We start from the raw sequence: 21,765 nt of genomic DNA, 5'->3' as shown, positions 1-21,765 counted from the left end.
TGCAAATACTCCCTAAGAAACGTTGGCTTAATGCTTTCGACGTGAACATAACCTACACACAGCCCCATTCACGTACCACTTACATAAACGACGTAAAATTTGACGGCTGTTCCGACATCCATACCTTAACATTGGCTGCGTCTCATATAGCAGGGATAACTTTACGCCGGACGTAAGCCTTACGTAAACGACGTAGCGGGCGCAAGTACGTTCGTGAATCGGCGTATCTAGCTCATTTACATATTCTACGCGTAAATCTACGGAAGCGGCCAGCGTAAATATGCACCCTAGATACGACGGCGTACTAAGACTTACGTTGGTCAGTAACCTGCAGTATAGTGAGCTGAAAGCGAGGCTTAAACCGCTCGTGGAAGGGACGACATCAATGGTGGTGCGGAGGACGGTCTATGTGGACAGCTTTACCCCGGATGCCTGCATACTTAGATGGGCCTGTTTTAATCATCAACCATGTGAGTTGCTAAATGTTGTACCTTCATTAAATGTAACCATATTGCTACACTTAGAGGCTCCTCTCTTCTCTTTTATACTCATGCCGCGTACACACGATCGTTTTTTGTGATGAAAAAAAACAACATTTTTAAAAATGTCATTTAAAATGACCGTGTGTGGGTAAAACGTTGTTTTATGTCTTCTAAAAAAAACGACAAAAAAAAAAATTAGAACATGCTTCAATTTTTTATGTCGTTTTTCAAAACGTCGTTTTTTGTGTCATAAAAAATGATCGTGTGTGGGCTAAGACGACGTTTTTAAACCCGCGCATGCTCAGAAGCAAGTTATGACGCGAGCTTGAATGGAACAGAGTGCGGTCGTACGCGTTGTACGTAACCACGTTTTGCTAGAGCATTTTGAAAAAACGATGGTGTGTAGCCAATGTCGTTTTTTAAAATGAAGTTTGAAAAACGTCGTTTTTTATCATGATAAAAAAACGAAGTTTTTTTTACAAGACAAAAAAAGGTCGTGTGTACGCGGCATCAGTCGTAACATGACTCTACTCATATATCAAGACATCGCTTGTATTTCAAGGCAAAATTTATTTTAAAATGTTGCTTGTCTTTCAAAACGCTCTCAAACCAAGGTTTTACTGTACATGAAAAAAGCTAAAAAGAAAAAAACTAATGCTGTAACTTCATCTAAGGACTGATAATCTGCAATATATTATATTTTTGTTTTTTGGTGGCGAGATGTGTCAGGAGGAAAGAGAAAAAATGGGCAAAAAAAAAGGTTCCTGTAGGTACATCATAAGTTTATTACAAAGATTAGGTAACTGGTTATTCGTTAGGTGTAACACTGCACTAATGGGAGCCATGATAGAAGCCTATTTTTTTCAGCCAATCAAAAAAAAAATAGAACAGATCACCCCACCCACAAATGCGAGTTGGATTGAGCAATCCTCACCATTGTACCCTTGTATTCTGACAGCAGGACTCCTCTGCTGTCAGTATACACAAATGAGTGGTTGCAGCTGCTGACCAACAAAAGTTTTCCAACAGTCCCGTTCAACAGAAGTCTATCATTAGATCGACTTCTGTCGAGCAAGAATGTCCATTAATAGGTCAAAACTTGGCCGTTCCCTGCTGAAACGGCTGAATTTCGATCCATCAATGGCAGCTTAAGACAGGGTTTGACAAATTTGCTTAGAATCTAGGAGCCAGCTAAAAAAGTTAGGAGCCAGAAAACGCCCCCCGTCCCGACGAGCTTGCGCGCAGAAGCGAACACATACGTGAGCAGCGCCCACATATGTAAACGGTGTTCAAACCACACATGTGAGGTATCGCCGCGATTGGTAGAGCGAGAGCAATAATTCTAGACCTCCTCTGTAACTCAAAACATGCAACCTGATTTTTTTAAACGTCGCCTATGAAGATTTTAAAGGGTAAAAGTTTGTCGGCATTTCACGAGCGGACGCAATTTTGAAGCGTGACATGTTGGGTATGAATTTACTCGGCGTAACATTATCTTTCATAATATTAAAAAAAATGGGGATAACTTTACTGTTGTCTTATTTTTTAATTAAAAAAAGTGTAATGTTTTCCCCAAAAAGTGCGCTTGTAAGACCGCGGTGTGACAGAAAGTGACAGAAAGTATTGCAACGATCGCTATTTTATTCTCTAGGGTGTTAGGATAAAAAATATATATAATGTTTGGGGGTTCTAATTAGAGGGAAGAAGATGGCAGTGAAAATAGTGAAAAATTACATTAGATTAGATTACATTGTTTAACTTGTAATGCTTAACTTGTAATACCAACGGCCACCACCAGATGGCGCCAGCTCACACAAGGAAGAGCTGGGGACTTCACAAGGCCGCAAAGTCGCAGCCTCAATTACCGGACATCACGGGCCCCCGCGATCGAGCGGCGGGGGAGGTGGGGGCCTAGTCCGCCGCGATCCTGGGGAAAAGGCGCTCCGCGGACTAGGCCAAAGCCGCGGCCTCACCTAAAACATCCTGCCCGGATCCCGGCGAGCTGCGGGCAGGATGTTTTAGGCGAGGCCGCGGCTTCGGCCTAGTCCATGGAGCGCCGATCCTATGGAACAACATTTTTTTTTTTTTGCCCACCTTCCAAGCCAAGTCGCCAGGACGCTATTTCTAGTCGCCATGGCGACCTGGCGACCGGGATTTGTCAAGCCCTGGCTTAAGAGGACTTCTACATAGGTGAAGAAATAACAATAGGCATCCAAAGCATGTTGAAACAGTATATTTGCACAGGGTGCCTTCTGATGTTTGCAAACTGTAAACCAGATGTGTTCTCTGGGTTCCAGTGGCCACTTTGACCAGAGTACTGTATTAGTGCAATGCTGGCTCCCTGGGAAGTAGGGAAGTCATATGAAACCCGAGCCCTGACAGAGATGAAGGGGACAGTGGGAGAAACTGAAATTATTCATTGTTCACAGGTATAGTGGAATGATTAGGCTACATATATATGTGTAGTACATATAAATATTCTAATTGACAACTATTGCTACTACTAATAGTATCACATGCACTCTTTTACCTCTAGCACCCAGGGCTTTATCTTTTTATCCAGGAGAATGTCAAACCCAAGAATCTCAAAACATGCACTGCCAGCAATATGGTTTGGGAAGCAAGTGCGATAGTTATGTTTCAAAATAGGATGTGCAGAAATTAGAGTCTTGATAATGACATCTTCAATATCCTCCCAAAGTTTATTCGTGTCATATTTGTTGTTCTCCAGCCATCTCCATAGTGTTGAGAGTTTCCTATTTTGAGGGAAAAAGAAAAAAAAAACTTTATGGCCTGGATATATGGGCTTCAAAGGTGGAGTTTGGCATGCATTTCTTATGCCTGTGATCCCTATACGATTCTTGGTGGAGTTAAAGGGATTGTAAAGGTTTTTTTTTTTTTTTTTTCTAAATAGGTTCCTTTAAGCTAGTGCCTTGTTGGTTCCCTTAGCTTTTCCTTCGATTTCCCTTCTAAATGTTTTTTTTCTTTGTCTGAATTTCTCACTTCCTGTAAGCTTGCCCCCATCATCTGAGCCATTCTGGCTGGGGGTTAGTCAGCCAGAACAGCTTACTGAGGAGGAACAGGAAGTGAGAAATTCGGACAAAGAAAACAAAGAAAATAACATTTAGAAGGGAAATTAAAGGAAAAGGTAAGTGAACCAACAATGCACTAGCTTTAAGGAACCTATTTAGAAAATAAAAACGAACCTTTACAACCCCTTTAAGGTGTACTGAGGTTGATGGCTCCATAGGCACAAGCAGAGTCATATTTCCATTACTAGAGCCCGTAGGCAGGGCCGGAACAAGTGGTGGACAAGAGGGGAGGCTGCCCTGGCTGCAATGGTTTACTGGGGGTGCCTTCCTTTGTTGCAAGGCTGACAGAAGTAGTTACTGTGGCAGTATATTTGACAAATAAGTAACTGCTGGGTGTAGGATCCCCTAAGCCAGGGGTGTACCTACAGGAGTCACAGAGGTCACAATTGCAATCTGTCCCCATGCTTTAGGGGGCCAGTGGGTTCCCGTTTACCCCTGGATAGGAGGGGCTGTGGGGGCGGCCTATAGAGAAACTGATGCCCTTCATTCTCCTCCTGCAGCCACTGAAAGTCTGCTTCTTCTCATCTCCCTCCTGCAGGCATTCAGCAGCTACAGGAGAAAAATGGAGGGCATCAGTTCCTCAATATGCCTTCACCACCGCCCCTCCTATCTAGGTCCTGCTGCCCTTAAGATAAAATAGCAAAAATAAAAAATACTGACCCCAGTGGAGGAACTACCAGGGTTGCAAAGGTTGCACTTGCGACCAGGCCCTGGCATTCTGCCACCACGTGGGGGCCCCAAGATGGCAGGAAGGGGTCCACTCCAGAACATGTGAAATGGTCCCGCCTCAGGACCGTAATAAAGGGCCCAGCAACTGGAGTGAAGGGCCCCAAGATCAGAGGGAAGGGCCACGGCCAGGGATCAGGGGGCCCTTCACGTTTTTTTGCACCAGGGCCCTGAATGCCTCGGCCCCAAGCTTGTACATCATGAGCGGGGTAGGGGGCGCAGTTTGTATTCTTTGCCCTGGACACTGGATGACCTTGTCCCGGCATTGCCTGTAGGCACACATACTATGTCACCCAACCAACACCCCTGTGCTAGGCAACCCCCTTTTTTTAATTTATTTTTATTTTTTATAAATGTTTGTTTTATTTTTTTTATATATATTTTTTTTATTTATTTTTTATTAAAGGGCCCAGAGGTTTCTTTTTTTATTAAAGGGCCCAGAGGTCCCGGATGGCAACCCCCCTTTATTTGTAATTTATTTTTATAAAAAAAAAAAGGATTTTTGTACTCACCGTAAAATCCATTTCTCTGAGTTCATAGACGGACACAGCCTTCATTGACCTTAGGGTTATGCTTCTTCCTACCATGAGATTTAGGCTGAATTCCACAGCACTTAAGGTGTTAAAACCTTTCCTTCATGCCGCTCCTCCCAGGGGGCGTGGCTCCCCCAGGCATAACCCACACCCTGCTCTAGCAGCCTCAGTTCGTAACAAGCAGTACAAACAAAGGAGGGGTGGGTGCTGTGTCCGTCTATGAACTGAGAGAAATGGATTTTACAGTGAGTACAAAAATCCTTTTTTCTCTTTTTTCTCTTTCGTTCATAGACGGACACAGCCTTCATTGACCTTAGGGACGTCCCCAAGCAGTGTCAAATTCGAGGGGTGGGAAAAATAACACAGCAAAAACAGGTTACACCCCAAACAAAAACCGGAGTTACTCAACGGAGGAACTCCAACCTTAAACTGCCGCCTGTAACACCCTGCGGCCGAGGGAGGCATCAGAAGATGCACTCACATCCACCTTATAAAACTTTGAAAAAGTGTGGACCGACGACCAGGTCGCAGCCTTACACACCTGTAACACAGAGGCTTGGTGTCGGAAAGCCCAAGAGGCCCCGATCGCCCTGGTCGAATGCGCCGTGACCCGAAAGGGGGGCGCCCGCCCCTTCAGGGCATAGGCCTGAAGCACAACCTGTCGGATCCACCTGGAAATGGTGGCCGACGAGACTGCCAGGCCCTTACTGGGACCGGACACAGACACGAACAGCAAGTCCGACTTCCGGAACGGAGCTGTCGCCGACAAGTAAACTCGAAGGGCCCGAACCACATCCAGAGAATGTAAAGTGGCCTCCTTCGGGTTCTTCGGCTGAGGACATAAGGATGGAAGAACAATGTCCTCGTTAATGTGAAAGGCCGAAACGACCTTCGGAAGAAAAGAGGGCTGCGGGCGCAGCACCGCCTTATCCTGATGGATAACCAAGTAGGGGGCCTTGCAGGACAAGGCCGCCAGTTCAGACACTCGTCTGATAGAGGTAATAGCTACCAGAAAGACCACCTTCTGCGACAGAGTCAGCAAAGGGATCTGCCGAATGTTCTCAAAGGGAGCATGCTGAAGCGCCGAGAGGACCAAATTCAAGTCCCATGAAGGCAGTGGAGGGCGCACCGGGGGGGCCACATGCCGGACCCCCTGCACAAACGTGCGAATCAAGGAGTGCGCCGCCAAGGGACGCTGAAAGTAAACAGCCAGAGCAGAAATCTGACTCTTGATCGTGCTCTGGTCCACTCCCCGCTGCAGGAACAGCAGGATCCGGGACACCACGTAAGTACGGGGGTGCCAGTTCATCTCCCCACACACAGAGACGTAGGCCTTCCATGTATGAGGAAAAAAACCTACGTGAGGTAGACCTCAGTGCACGCAGCACGGTAGAGACCACCAAGCCCAATAGGCCTCGGTCCTTAAGCCCCTGGCTCTCAACAGCCGCGCCGCTAAGGACGGTGGCTGTGAAACAGGGTGGAAGATCGGACCCTGTAGCAGAAGATCATTTCCCAGGGGAAGACGCTAGGGGGCATCTGCCACCAGACGCATTAGGTCCGCGTACCAGAAGCGACGCGGCCAAACCGGAGCAATCAGAACTGATAGAATCCCCACAGCTTCCACTCAGAGCAGCAGGCGAGGAAGAAGCTTCCGAGGAGGGAAGGTGTAAAGTAGGCGATAGTGACCCCAAGGAGCCACCAACGCGCCCGACGCGTCCGCCCACGGGTCCTTAAACCTGGCCACGAACCGTGGCACCTACCGATAGAGACAGGACGCTGGAAGGTCCACGCCCGGAGTGCCCCACTTTCGGCACAGAACCCCGAAACACCTGCGGGTGGAGAGACCACTCTCCTTGGCCCCGTGCAGTGCGACTTAGTTAGTCGGCTAGCCAATTCCGTATTCCCGGAATGTACCCGGCCGAAGGATGTGCGCGACCCCCGTCGCTGCAACAGAACTCCGTGTGCCTCCCTGATGATCAACCTACGCCAAGGCCGTGGCGTCATCGGACAGGATCCTGACCTGTCAGCCCTGTAGATCCAGGGACCCCCTGGCCAGGCAAAGCTTGATCGCTCGGAGCTCCAGAACGTTGATCAGTAGGCAGGATTCCACCTGAGTCCAGTGCCCCTGGGCTGATTGGCCCAAGCGCCCCTGCCCAACCGGAGAGGCTGGCATCCGTCGTGACCACTGTCCAGTGGCCAGCAGAAAAAAAAAACTTTTTTGGCCCGAAGCACCGGAAACGCCAGCCACCACACCAGGGGAGACATGATCAGATGACTCAATTGAATCTGGTAATCCAGAGATGACGGAAGCTAGTCCCATCGTGACAGCAAATCCCTCCGTAGTACCCTGGCGTGGAATTGGACATACGGAACCGCCTCGAACGAGGCCACCAACGGACCCAGAACCTTCCTGCAGAATCGCAGAGATGACCGTTTCTGGGTCGGCAACTGCTGCACAGCAGACAGCAGAATCTGAAGTTTTTCCGTTAGGAGAAAAAACACACCCGCCCCGGCGGAATCCAGTACTAGTCCCAGGTAACACGTGATAGACACGGCTCCACCAATGCAGAGCTCGAAGAAGCTCGAAGGAGAATGTCGGCCAGACATCCCATGATAACAAAAACCCCCGCTGTCACAGCCGGGCCAGTATCGGGACGAGCACCTTGGCGAAAACCCGCCGAACAGGAAGGACACCAATAAAAATGGTCCCCCCCGACCGCAAAGCACAGAAACTCTGGTGCATTGAGGATACGCGAACATGTAGGTACGTGTTAATGACATCCAAGGATGCCAGAAAAAATCCCCCTGGTGGAGTGCCGCTATTACCAAGCGAATCGACACCACCTGAAAGATTGCACCTTGACAAAACAAACGAGGGACATGAGGCCCAGGATTGACCGGGCCCCATCCTCCGTGGGGACACAGAATGGAGTAAAACCCCCGAGACCGTTCCAACGAGGGAACTGACACAATCACTCCCCTGACCAGAAGATCCTGGACAGCCCCTGACAGAGCCAACCGGCGAACCGGAGGAGGCCAGAGGCCGGAGGGAAAAAACCTGTTTGGCAGACAAGAGAGAAACTCGATCTTGTACCCCAAGGAAACCACTTTGCAACCCCAACGGTCGGAGAGGAGAGACCTCCACAGAGCCAGGAATGTGCGAAGCCAGTCTCCCACCGGAGACACGGGCAGGAGCAGACCTACAGGCGGAAGCAGGTACGTCCGCGGACTTGTTAGGCATGTGGTATCAGGTGCCCTGCTAACCCGCGGCGGGGGTTTAAGCACCATGTAGACCTACCCCCACCGCACAGGGCGGGCGAAAAAACGCTCGGAGGTAGTCAAGGAGGGTCCATGCGCAGGGCAAGGTCCTTTCCAGACTGTGGGAACAGCATGTGCTTACCACCCGCGGCATCCACAATGATGCCACCCAGGGAAGTCCCAAAAGGACCGTTCCCCCCTTAAAGGCCATCACCAAGGCCTCCCTAGAGGACTAGTCCGCAGACCAGCTCCTCAGCCACACAAGGAGGCGCAGAACCCTGCATAGACGGAAGCCCCGGAACGTATCCATGGCCGCCTCGCAGAGAAAATTCTGACCCTGAACTATCGTTCAGCCTGGTCCCAAGAGGACTCGGAAGCCCCTTCTTCCAGCTCCTGCACCAGGAGCTTCGCCCTTCCAGTCGGGGCCTGACCAGGGCCCCGGCCAGAGCCGGCCTCACCGCCCAAACCACCACGGTGAATAGGTTGCGGGCCACGGCCTCCACTCTCCTATCAGCGGGATCCTGAAACGCAGGAGCCCCTTCCACAGGCAATGTGGCGGCCTTGCGCAGTCTGGACATAGGGGGTCCACTGGCGGAGGAGAGACCTATATATTTTTTTTTTTAAATCCCCCTCAAGGGGGTAACGGGTTGCAAAGCTTTTTGACAAACTTTTTTCCAAATAAGGAACACAAGGAACCCTTCAGCAGTGCGTGGCGGTCTGCGGATCCAAAAGGTACTGACACGGTGGTGTCTCCACCACAACCTCAATTTTTAGAGTCTCACGCACCACAGAAAAAGGGGAAGGAGGGAGAGGAATAAGGGAGAGAGGAAAGCAGGGAAAACCCTCAGTCGACCTCCCAAGGGAAACATTCCAGCCAGACCACTTACCTGAGTAAGGGCCCACTACTTACCTGTCCTGCGACTACCCGGCTGGAGGTATCACAGACAGAACCAACGTCCGCGAACGGCATGGCTGTCGGCCAGACACACTGTGACAAGGCCATAAAAGATCGGTCATATGTGTGCCCTAGAACCGAAGTTCCCCGGCCGCCCCTGGAGCAACGGGGCCTGTCGTGGACGTCCCAAAGCTGAGCTGAGGGCCGGCACACGCTCGAAGGCCGAACATGGGGGGACTACAAGAGTCGAGGACCCAGCCTGTCACCCAGTCGGCTGTTGATAGAAGAATCGCAGGATTCAAAAATGCAGGAACAAAATAATAAAAAAGCGAGAAAAATCGCAATAAAAAACTCCAGAGTCCAGGAACTCCAGAGAGAGCCTGACCTCCTGTCGTTAGGCAGAAAACAAACTGAGGCTGCTAGAGCAGGGGGAGCCACGCCCCCTGGGAGGAGCGGCATGAAGGAAAGGTTTTAACACCTTAAGTGCTGTAGAATTCTGCCTAAATCTCCTGGTAGGAAGAAGCATAACCCTAAGGTCAATGAAGGCTGTGTCCGTCTATGAACGAAAGAGAAATAATAATTTGTGTATATATATATATATCTATAGATATATATATATATATATATATATATATATATATATATATATATACATATATTTTTTATTAAAGGCCCCAGATGCCAACCAACCTTTTTAAAAAAAAATATATATATATTATTAATTTCTTTTTATTAAAGAGCCCAGAGGTCCCCAGGGCCCCCGGATGGCTACCCCCCTTTTCTTTTTTATATATAATTTTCTTTATTTCGTCTTTTTTTATAAAGGCCCCCCCCTGCTTCTCAATTTCAGGCGGCAGCACCCCCCCCCCCCCCGTCTCTCTGCTCCAGGAGGGCCCATGCCTGAAGCTGTGTAAGGGGCCCCATAATTCCTGATGGCTGCCCTGCGCTCAGATGATGGTGGAAAGCTTACTGAGGATAAACAGGAAGTGAGAAATTCAAACAAAGAAAAAAAACATTTAGAAGGGAAATCAAAGCAAAAGGTAAGTGAACCAACAATGCACTAGCTTAAAGGAACCTATTTAGAAAATAAAAGACAAACCTTTACAACCCCTTTAACCAAGTTCTAGCTTTTCAAATTCAAACATTTTCTGGTTGATTAAATCTTTTTTTAACCAATAATTACTAGTTTGTATGTATCTATTATATGTCTTTTTGATTTGATACCCACCTTTTGCTGCCTGTCATTTCATCCCGTATAAAATTGTCATTGTGCTTGTTGATTGCATAATTGGTCAAATGCATACAGACATCATCCTGTGAAAATTATATAAATAATTAAGTAATATTATAATTTTTTTATTAGTAGGCTGAAAGCTTACAGTAATTCTGAAGATAAGGATGACTGGGCAAAAAAAAGTGAAAGTATAACATTTCTGCCAAGTACGATCATAAGAAGGCCAAATGCTTGACATTTATTTAGATAAATAAGTCTGTTGATGCAAATAAAATTAAATTAATCATTAGCCCGGGTAAAGATGACGCTGGATCTCTGGACAGGTAAGTGTCCTGTTATTAAAGTTCATCGGCAACAGGATTTTTTTTTCCCAGAGTAGAAAACCTCTTTAACCCCCTCACGACATATGTCATATGACGTCCTTCTGTGCGCACGCTACCTGCCTATGATCGCTGCCTCCTTCAGACACAGCTGATTACAGATCGGGGTAAAGGGCCAAATACTGCGGCTCTTTACCACATGATCAGCTGTGTCCAATCACAGCTGATCACAGATGTAAACAGGATTTGATGGTTATTAGCAATCCTCCCCTCACGCTGACAGCGCGTGAGGTGAGAAGAACTGAAAAAAGGTAAATCCACACAGGGGACATTAGCACTGATAATCAGGGCAGCTGATTATTCTGTGCAGCCCCAACAATGCCCACCATTGCTGCCTAATCAGTGATGCCCATCAGTGCAGCTTTATCGGTGCCATCTATCAGTGCCCATCAGTGCAGCCTCATAAGCGCACATCAGTGAGGAAGAAAAATTACTTATTTACAAAATGTAATAACAGAAGCTAAGAAAAAAAAAATATCAAAATTTTCGGTCTTTTTTTGCTTAGCAAAAAATATAAAACCCAGTGGTGATTAAATACCACCAAAAGAAAGCTCTATCTCTCTAAAAAAACTATACAAATGTAGTTTGGGTACAGTTTTGTATGACCGGGCAATCGTCATTCAAGATGTGATAGCACTAAAAATACCTTTTTTTGGTCATGCCCCTTCAACAGAAGCTGGCCGTTCAGCTGGATTCTGTCTGACCAGCTGCCGTACACATGGGCCAGTGGCGGCTGGTGCTTACAATTTTTGGCGGGGTGCAAACAAACTGAAAATTTCTGAAAAAAACACATAAATTGCAGCCTCACTGTGCTCATCAAATGCAGCCACTGTGCCATCAATTGCAGCCACTGTAACCATCAAATGCAGCCACTGTAACCATCAAATACAGCCAATGTACCCATCAATTGCAGCCACTATTCCCATCAATTGCAGCCACTGTGCCCATCAATTGCAGCCACTGTGCCCATCAATTGCAGCCACTGTGCCCATCAAATGCAGCCACTGTGCCCATCAAATGCAGCCACTGTGCCCATCAAATGCAGCCACTGTGCCATCAATTGCAGCCACTGTAACCATCAAATGCAGCCACTATGCCATCAAATACAGCCAATGTACCCATCAATTGCAGCCACTGTAACCATCAATTGCAGCCACTATTCCCATCAATTGCAGCCACTGTGCCCATCAATTGCAGCCACTGTGCCCATCAATTGCAGCCACTGTACCATCAAATACAGCCACTGTTCCCATCAATTGCAGCCACTGTGACCATCAAATGCAGCCACTGTGACCATCAAATGCAGCCACTGTGACCATCAATTGCACCCACTGTGCCCATCAATTGCAGCCACTGTGACCATCAAATGCAGCCACTGTGCCCATCAATTGCAGCCACTGTGCCCATCAATTGCAGCCACTGTGCCCATCAATTGCAGCCACTGTGACCATCAAATGCAGCCACTGTGCCCATCAATTGCAGCCACTGTGCCCATCAAATGCAGCCACTGTGACCATCAAATGCAGGCACTGTGCCCATCAATTGCAGCCACTGTGCCCATCAATTGCAGCCACTGTGTCCATCAATTGCAGCCACTGTTACCCCCTGGCGACATTTAACCAGCACACCCCTGCCCGCCTGCTTGTCGTCTGACCAGCACTTACCCCATCTTGGTGGCGGGTCAGGCAGCAGGTGACAATGGCGAGCTGTGGAAGGGGCAGCAGGTCAGGCGGCGGCTCCTGTGTCCTCCATGTTTCCGCCGTGTGTCTCTTCTTTCCTTCTGCTAGGCATCCAATAGGATCGCCTGTCCTTTCAGACAATCAGGTGATGGGTAACAGCTCCGCGCTTCCTGATTGGCAGAGAGATGGTTTAGCATTAGAAAAGTGAATATTCATTTGCTTTTCTAACACATCTGGGTGGGCTCCGAGCGCAATGCTCTGCGCTCCGATTCCACGCTATTTTGAAGCCTATTAGAGCCTATGGCTCCAATCAGGTGCTTCAAAAAAAACCTCCGCTGCTGTACTTCATGTGCCCGGCATCCTAAAAGGGGCCGAATGCATTTATAGGGGGTGGCCGCGGCAGCCATGGCTAGATTCATGCTATGCATGAATCTACCCATTACTCATATAGGTGGTGGCGAGATAGAGGGGGCGGCTCCCATGCGCCCTTAATGGACAGGCTGCCACTGCTTGGGTGGTAACTTTTCTGCTTGTTTTCTCTCTTCACGCTCTCTTCAGGCTCCTAGCACTTTTTACAATACTCCTGCTGTTTGGCTTGGTGCCATACTTCTCACACTTGTTTCATTGTTTCTTCCTTCACATAGAGGATATCCTTTCTTGGTTACACACTAGTATCCATACAATGCATACGGCCTCTTGTCATATTGGTGCTGGGTTCATTTTGCTTGCTTTTCACAGCATTATTAGTACCCTATTTATAGTTATACTCAACAATAATTTTTTGGACTTTAAAGAATTGGAGTCCATACGCATATGGTTCCTTTGCGGGCTCCTGTAATGCCTTGTACAGACGAGCAAACATGTACGATGAAACCAGTCCGCCGGACCGTTTTCACCGTACATGTCTGCCCGGGGATTTCTGTATGGTGGCTGTACTCACCATCATACAGAAATCCGCGCGTAAACAATACGCGGGGCGTGGCCGCGACGATGACGCAGCGCCGTGGGCGGCCCTGCCAGTTCAATGCTTTCACGCATGCGTTGAAGTCATTCGAAGCATGCGAGGGATGGCGGGCGCTCGGACATGTACGGTAGGTCTGTACAGACGACCGAACATGTCCGAGCGGACAGGATTCCAGCGGGCTGTTTTAAAACAAGTTCGGAAATATTTGCCCGCTGGAAAAAGTAAATGTTTGCTGGAATCCTGTCCGCTCGGGCCTACACACGACCGAACGTGTCTGCTGAAACTGGTCCGCGGACCAGTTTCAGCAGACATGTTCGGTCGTGTGTATGGGGCCTAACAGTTTCCGGGATAGACACCCCAGGCAGCCCCCTCCAGGTTTTAGCATCACAGATTCCAGACTCAGTTGGCTTGTGAGTATATAAAGGGATAACTGTTTTTTCTTTCCCCCCCGTAAACTACTTTTCCCAATATATGAGTATCATCAGGCTATATTTGCTTATTTATATCCCTTGCCCCTTAAAGGGGTTGTAAAGACAAAAATATTTTCCTCTTAAATTAAAGTCTGACAGTAGCTGATAAAGTAAAAAGTAATGTTTTGCATTATAACTAGTTTGATACCTGTTGAAATCGAGCCGTTTTATTCACCTCCGTCACTCCTGAATCGTTATTCTCACTGACTTCCTGGTTTGCGGTGCGCATTCATTCTTGCTACATCACGGCCTAATGGGAACTACAGTTCCCATTAGGCTTAGCCTCCATGCCTGTGAGGGATAAGAGAGCATCTTCATGCAGGGCTGTAGTCATAGGGAGGGGGTGAGCACATTCTGCTTTCCACCATGCAAAACGGCTCAGATGCTGGTGGAAAGCAAGAAGAGGAGTGACAGGAAATGGCATTTTCAAACCTGGATTACTGTATTTTGGAGGTCAAAAATAAAAACGAGGTAAGTGATATTTAAGTGCTCTAGCTTACAGCAATCAATTGATCTAATAAAAAACAAACCTTTAGTGTTCCTTTAAGAGAAGTATAAACCACGAAACACGTCGGGCATATCTGGATGCACCTTGTTCCATATAGATGTACCAATGCATTTTATCCATTCAGATTTTACTCCATTATTCTCTTTTAAGTGATCTTAGAATTTGGAGGACATTTTCCAATGGCCCACAATGCAATGTGCTATGATGCGATGACTTCTTTCTATGTTTATGGCCTGCCATACATTATCTGTATGATTTACAAATCATCGTATGTATACTGTATATGCTATTATGTCATGTCAATTACTGTTCAGACGATAAACATACAGTCTACGTTTTTACAATAGACGTTTACTTTAGCCATATTGTACATGCCTCATTTAAAGTCCAAACTTTTTCTTTTTTGTAAAAAAATAAATAATAAATACATATTTTTTGACATGCAAAAACTATTTCCAGTTATGTTGAATTTTTTGTAAATGTGAACTTTAAGGGGTAGATCCACATACAATTAGATCGGCGCAGCGTATGTGAGATACGCTACGCCGCTGTAACTTACTTTTGGCTGCTTTGAATCCACAAAGAATTTGCGCCGTAAGTTACGGCGGCGTAGTGTATCTCTCGCGGCGTAAGGGCGCCTAATTCAAATCGGCGAGTAGGGGGCGTGTTTCATTTAAATGAAGCGCGTCCCCGCGCCGATCGAACTGCGCATGCTCCGTTCTGAAATTTTCCGCCGTGCTTTGCGCTTAATGACGTCGCAAGGACGTAATTTTTTTTAACATAGACGTGAATTACGTCCATCCCGATTCACTGACGACTTACGCAAAAAAAATAAAAAATTCAAATTAAACGCGGGAACGACGGCCATACTTAACATGGCAAGTCTAACTATACGCGACGAAATACCAGCTTTAACTATACGCCGGAAAAAGCCGACTACAGACGACGTAAAAAAATGCGACGGCCGCTCGTACATTTGTGGATCGTCTGAAATAGGTAATTTGCATACCCGACGCGGAAAACGACGTGAACGCCACCCAGCGGACGCCGAAGAATTGCATCTTAGATCCGAAGGTGTACGTCTTCGTACGCCTTCGGATCTAAGATGCAATTCTTCGGCGTCCGCTGGGTGGCGTTCACGTCGTTTTCCGCGTCGGGTATGCAAATTACCTATTTCAGACGATCCACAAACGTACGAGCGGCCGTCGCATTTTTTTACGTCGTCTGTAGTCGGCTTTTTCCGGCGTATAGTTAAAGCTGGTATTTCGTCCTAATGTCCTAACCCAGAAGACGTCGTATCTTGTTTTGAGGATTCAAAACAACGATACGACGCGGGAAATTTGAAAGTACGCCGGTGTATCAGTAGATACACCGGCGTACTCGCTCCGTGGATCTGCCCCTAAGGGTCGCTTTAATGCTCAATTCTGATTAATGTCACAAGGCTCCTTACCAGGTTGCTGTGACTAGGCTCTGTGTAAGACATTGTTGCAAAACGTGCCAACCCTTCTTTGTAGATGAAAATGCGCAGAGGTTCACAAGATGTCACAAGCACATATATCCGCAGATCGAATTTATATCCATCGATGAGGAATGGCTGTGCCGAGAAAACATATGTAAATTGCATGCATGACATATTAAAAGCAGAGCCAGAGATCTCCAATAGTATAAGACAATATAAAGCTTTAGAATGATGCTGACTGCTAAAACAAAAATGGTAGACAACAGGGCTGGTTTACATGGGCACAAGATTTGACATTTTTCGAAATGCTTGACAAACTCTCTATGGCAGAGGCGTAACTAGAACCTTCAAGGCCCTGGTGAAAAAAAAAACATGAAGGGCTCCTCATCCACTGGGGCCCTTTCAATCATTCCCGGGGCCCTTCCCACTAATGCTGGGGCCAGGGCCGTCTTTAATATGGTTTGGGCCCTGGGCAAACATTTTTTTTTTGGGCCCCCCTCCAGCTTATTTTGGGCCTGGCTGGTTCACATGTATGTGTTTTGGCGGCCCTCATTTGTGCAGGCACAGCAGCCCATTGATTTGAATGGGCTGCCATGCCTTTGTATATATAAAAAATAAAAGAAATAAAGAAATATCTAAAAAAAGTTTTTTTTTATAAAAAAAAGGGGGGTTGTCATCCGGGGCCCTGGGGACCTCCAGACCTCTAAAAAAGGGGGTTGCTTTGGGCCCCCAACAGTGACAGGGCCCTGGGCAGCTGCCCCTGTTTGCCCTATGGTAAAGACGGCCCTGGCTGGGGCCCTTTAATCCCGTCACAAGGACTTTATAAGCTCCGGTTCACACTGCTACAACTTATCTTGCGACACAAAGTCCCCTAACAAGTCAAAACACATTTATTTCAATGGGTGCCATCTTAATCAATGTGACACAAGTCGCAGTGATAAAAAAAAAAAAGGTTCCTGCGCTACTTTTCTGAAACTTCGGTGCAATTTGTGTGTCATAGACCACAATGTTAAATCAAAAAAGGTGCAAGCAAACCGCAAGGAAGACGTTGTCGTTTTTAAGGTTGTAAAAAATGGTCGTGTGTGGGCTTTAACGACGTGAAAAAAACGTGCATGCTCAGAAGCAAGTTATGAGACGGGAGCGCTCGTTCTGGTAAAACTAGCGTTTGTAATGGAGTAAGCACATTCATCACGCTGTAACAGACTGAAAAGCGCGAATCGTCTTTTACTAACACAAAATCAGCAAAAAGCAGCCCAAAGGGTGGCGCCATCCGAATGGAACTTCCCCTTTATAGTGCCGTCGTATGTGTTGTACGTCACCGCGATTTGCTAGAGCATTTTTTTTTTTTTCACGATCGTGTGTAGGCAAGGCCGTTTTAATGATTGGGTTGAAAAAAAGGTCATTTTTTTCTAGACCATTAAAAACGTCATTTTTTAGAACCGTGTGTACGCGGCATTAGACTTCTGAATCTGGCCTTAAAAAAAATCTGGCCACCTCTTTGAAAAGCTGCTGGGGTGCTTTACAAAGCCTTCTTTCAGTTTTCCATGTGAACTAGGCCATACATCATACATCCCAACTTTTTGAGATGGGAATGAGGGACACCATCAGCAAAAGTATGCAGGCATAGGACACACCTCTTGTCACGCCCCCTTAAAGGAGAACTGCACAAAAAAAATCAAGATTGGTTAAACCCACAAGTGCTTTTTTACCACTACCTTTCCTTTATATTGTCTTTTAGAATTTACAAATGCAGCAATTTAGAAATCAGATGAAAGGTTTAGCACTGGAAAACACTATTTGATAGATAAAAAGTGCATTTTATATACAATTATATAGATCAGACCACAATGAGGGACAAATGAGGAGGAAAGAGGGACAGAGGGACATTGCTTTAAATCAGGGACAGTCCCTCGAAATCAGCTATGCATACATCAGTACAACATTCACTTTTGGGGGGTACTGTATACAGAACTGGTAATCTCTGTTACCTTGGAGACATACTGCTGACAGATCATGTGCTCTCCATGTTTGATCTCCTTTAGGTTTTTAGAGAGAAAAATGCCCCTGCCTTGGCAGCCACTGTCAGGTTTGCAGATATAGGTTTTGTTCTTCTTTGTGCGGCAGTAGGCCTGGAAATCACCATAACTGCAGTAAAAGGACAAGTAGACAAAAGGACACATGATTTATAATAAAACTTCAAATACATATATTCTAATCTAAATTAAACAAGAGAAACAGTTAGGCCTCGTACAGACGACCGGATCTATCCGCTGGGATTGATCCGCGGATCAGTTCCAGCAGATAAATCCGGTCGTGTGTACGGCCTAGCGGACATTTTCCCGCGGATAAAAATCTGCCCGACAGATTTCAAGCGGATAAAAATTTCTTAGCAAGCTAAGAAATCTATCCGCTTGAATCCTGTCCAGCGGACTGATCCGGTCGTCTGTACAGACTCACCGGATCAGTCCGTCCGCTCCCCTCCCTCGCATGCGTCGTAATGATTCGACGGATGCGAGGAAGTATTTACCTTCCAGCGTCGCGCACGTCACCGCGTCATTGTCGCGGCGACGGCGCGACACGTCACCACGGATGTATTCCGCGCGGATTTCGATCTGATGGTGTGTACAGCCATCAGATCCAAATCCGCCAGAGGATGTATCTGCTGGAAACGGTCCGGCGGACCGTTTCCAGCGGATATCCTCTGGTGTGTACGGGGCCTCAGACGTTAAAGTACCAATATACCATTAAAACGTATTGTCAAAGATTTTGACATTCATATAACAACTGGGTCTAAGGAGACCACTGCCTCAATGTAGTCTATACCCAGTTGGACATTTTGATTGACCCTGCAGAGTAGTTTCATTTCAACAAAGGTTAAAACTTGGTCCTTAAAAGATTGCTTATGCATACTCGTAAAATATGACCACTCATAATCAGTGTTGTAAGTAACGGTGTTTAAATAAACGCCGTTACGCAACGATTGGCCTCCTAAGGGTAACTAGTAATCTACCAGATTACTTTTACCCTCTCGGCAACGCCGTTCCCATTACATGGGTGGCGTTACCGAGATTACATCGAGCGCGCGGGTGGGGGCAGTCCAGGAAGACTCTGGGGTCGTCTGAGTGATCATCATCACGTCTGTGAGTGTGACTGTCAGTCACTGTCAGGGCCAGCGGGATGGAGCTGGCGCCAGTGGATTGTGATTGGGTGAGGCCGGTCATGCACATCATCTTCTTGTCTGATTCGATTTGTGGCCCCTGCGCCACCAGAGCCAGGTGAGGAGCCGAGCCGAGGATCGGATTTTGAGCAACCTAGTCTAAGGCCTTAGGCCTGGTGTGGCGAAATATGAACTTTGTGCTGCTACTGGCTGAGCCGACTGACTGCCTGATATTGCTTGTAAAGCTTGAAAGACTCCAATTATCTGTCTATATAACAGCCTGTTATATATTTATAAACAGATAATTGGAGTCTTTTAAGCTTTACAAGCAACATCAGCAGTCAGTCAGCTCAGCCAGTAGCACAAAGTTCATATTTCGCCACACCAGGCCTAAGCCCTTTTTTAAGGCCTTAGGCCTGGTGTGGCGAAATATGAACTTTGTGCTACTGGCTGAGCTGACTGACTGCTGATATTGCTTGTAAAGCTTAAAAGACTCCAATTATCTGTATATAAATATATAACAGGCTGTTATATTATATAGACAGATAATTGGAGTCTTTTAAGACGTTATAGAACGTAACTGCATTGTAGAATATTAAAAAAAAAATCTCAGTTACTTTGCCGAGTAACTAATTACTTTGCCAATGAAGTAACTGAGTCACTAACTCAATTACTTTTTCGGACAAGTAATTTGTAACTGTAACTAATTACTTTTTTAAAGGAAGATGAGCAACACTGCTCATAATTATATGAGAGATAAGGGAATTTCAAAACAGGTCTATTATGCTATACTTGCCTTTCTCAGCTTTTTTCTCTTAAAATAATTTTTAGTTCTCGGAGAACCCTTACTAAAAACATCTATTCGATGGTCAATGGCAAAAAGGCCTCTTACATTGGTGGTCAGAATGCAACCTTTGCATTCGTGGTCAGAATGCCACTTTTACAGACAGCTAAAAAAAATTGGGTCATGATACTGGCTTTTCCAACTGACAATGGTCAAGGAACTTTGCAGGCACCATAAAATTAGATGGTCAACTAACCACAGATCAAGGAACCCCTGGCAAACTCTGGAGGAACCCTAGGATTCCACTGAACCCTGGTTGACAATGGCAGCTCTATGCAATGTGCTTATAAGTATAGTTTGAAAAGACAGTATTTTAATGTAAACCTCCAGAAACCCATAGCAAACAAAAATTGATTTAGATCAGGAGTCTCCAAACTTACTAATCCAAGGGCCAAATTTCTGTCCTTCAAACTTTAGGGGAGCCAGACTGTGGCCAGTGGGAGTAGTAAAATTCCCTGGCATCAGTGGGCTAAAAAAATGCCTCAGGCTTGGTTGACAGTGGTAGTAAGAAAATGAAATATCCTGTGTGGTCAGTAGGTGGTGAAGTAGTGCCTCATAAATGATATTATAATGGGAGGAAAAGTGCCCCATGCCTTGTGTCAGTGAGAAGAATAGAGGCCAGTCATTGTTGACAGTGGGAGGAATAGTGCCCCATTGTTGGTGTCGGTGAGACAAATGTTGCCTCATTGTTGGTATCAGTGGAAGGAATTGTGCCCTATTGTTGGTATCAGAATAGTGCCCCATTGCTGGTGTCAGGGGAAGAAATAATGCCCCTTTTTTGGTGTCGGCTGGAGGAATAGTGCCCTATTGCTTGTTTCAGTGGAAAGAATCGTGCCCTATCACTGGTTTCAGTCAAGGGAGTGGTGCCTCATCGTTGGTGGCAGTAGTAAGAATGACGTCTCGTGTTAGTAGGAGGAATGATATCTAAAGGGCCAGATAAAGGCAAGAAAAGGGTCACATGTAGCTCTCGAGAAACAGTTTTACCACGTACACACGGTTGGAATATCCGACAACAAATGTTCGATGTGAGCTTGTTGTCAGGAATTCTGACAGTGTGTGGGCTCCATTGGACATTTGCTGTCGGAATTTCCGATAACAAAAATTTGAGAGCTGGTTCTTAACCTCCCTGGCGGTATGATTATTTCAGATTTTAGGTGCTGAAAGCGGTACCATTATTTGCAAGGAAATTTGGCGTTTTATACTGTAGGCCTGTAATATTTAGGAATAACTCACTTAAATCTGTCCAAACAGGAGTCTAGTAGGCATCCCGGGTATGACATTTTTTTTAAAAACAAAATTATAAATTATAATATAATAAATAATTATAAATAATTCTAACAAATAATAATATAATTATAATAAAAATTATTCAATAATGTAATCAACTCAAAATCACTGAAATTTGCTCAGTTGCAGAATTGTCGCTGTCATTACTTTTATTTTTTTATGACGAATTTCCCCACAAATCGCTATCGCACAATTCTGCAAGTGATTATAATTTATTATCGCTGTTTTCTAGCTGCTCTAAAACCATTTTTGACATAAAGGGACACTTTTGGTTGCTATGGACAATCTACAGTTTGCAGGCAGAAAGAACAGTTTTTATTATATAAAAGAACATGTAGGACACTGGGCAGACCACTAGGGACAAGGGGGGTGTGTATTTTTTACATACAGTACTGTAATCTATAAGTAACAGTATACTGTATGTAAGGTGTTTGTTTACCTTTTTGAATTTGGCGCCGTTCTCCACCCCTGTGCGTCGTAACGTCGCAGGGAACGGAGATCGGCGGCACACAGAGGCACTGTGTGAATCGAGCGAGCACCCGCTTGCTCACACAGCGCGGTGGCATCGCTGGATCCAGGGACAAGGTAAGTAAACACTGCCTGTGGATTCAGTGAGGCGAGCCCGAGTCTGACTCGGGGTTACCGATCGCAGCACAGGAATGTAACCCCGAGTCACACTCGGAAACACCGCCAGGGGGGTTAAATTTTCCGACAACAAAACTTGTCGTAAATTCAGCAGAAGAGCAGCACTGGCTATTGAACTTCATTTTTCTCGGCTCGACGTACATCACTGCGTT

At 46.2% G+C, this 21,765-nt stretch overlaps 1 protein-coding gene across 3 annotated transcripts in view; it reads right to left on the bottom strand.

Moving 5' to 3' along the window:
• The window catches only part of TTLL6 (tubulin tyrosine ligase like 6), an 81,562-nt gene that overhangs the window by 39,177 nt on the left and 20,620 nt on the right, over positions 1–21,765 (bottom strand). For all 3 annotated transcript variants that reach the window (XM_040342467.1, XM_040342468.1, XM_040342466.1), the window contains exons 6-9: positions 17,669–17,825; positions 15,672–15,815; positions 10,215–10,300; positions 3,013–3,238 (exon numbers count right to left, since the gene is read on the bottom strand). In XM_040342467.1, the coding sequence (XP_040198401.1) occupies positions 3,013–3,238; positions 10,215–10,300; positions 15,672–15,815; positions 17,669–17,825 (613 nt within the window). The remainder of the gene's footprint in view (positions 1–3,012; positions 3,239–10,214; positions 10,301–15,671; positions 15,816–17,668; positions 17,826–21,765) is intronic.

Source organism: Rana temporaria, chromosome 3, assembly GCF_905171775.1.
Source record: "Rana temporaria chromosome 3, aRanTem1.1, whole genome shotgun sequence".
NCBI classification, from domain to species: domain Eukaryota; kingdom Metazoa; phylum Chordata; class Amphibia; order Anura; family Ranidae; genus Rana; species Rana temporaria.
Note: the sequence above shows the minus strand (reverse complement) of the source record. Positions and strands in the feature narration are given on the sequence as shown.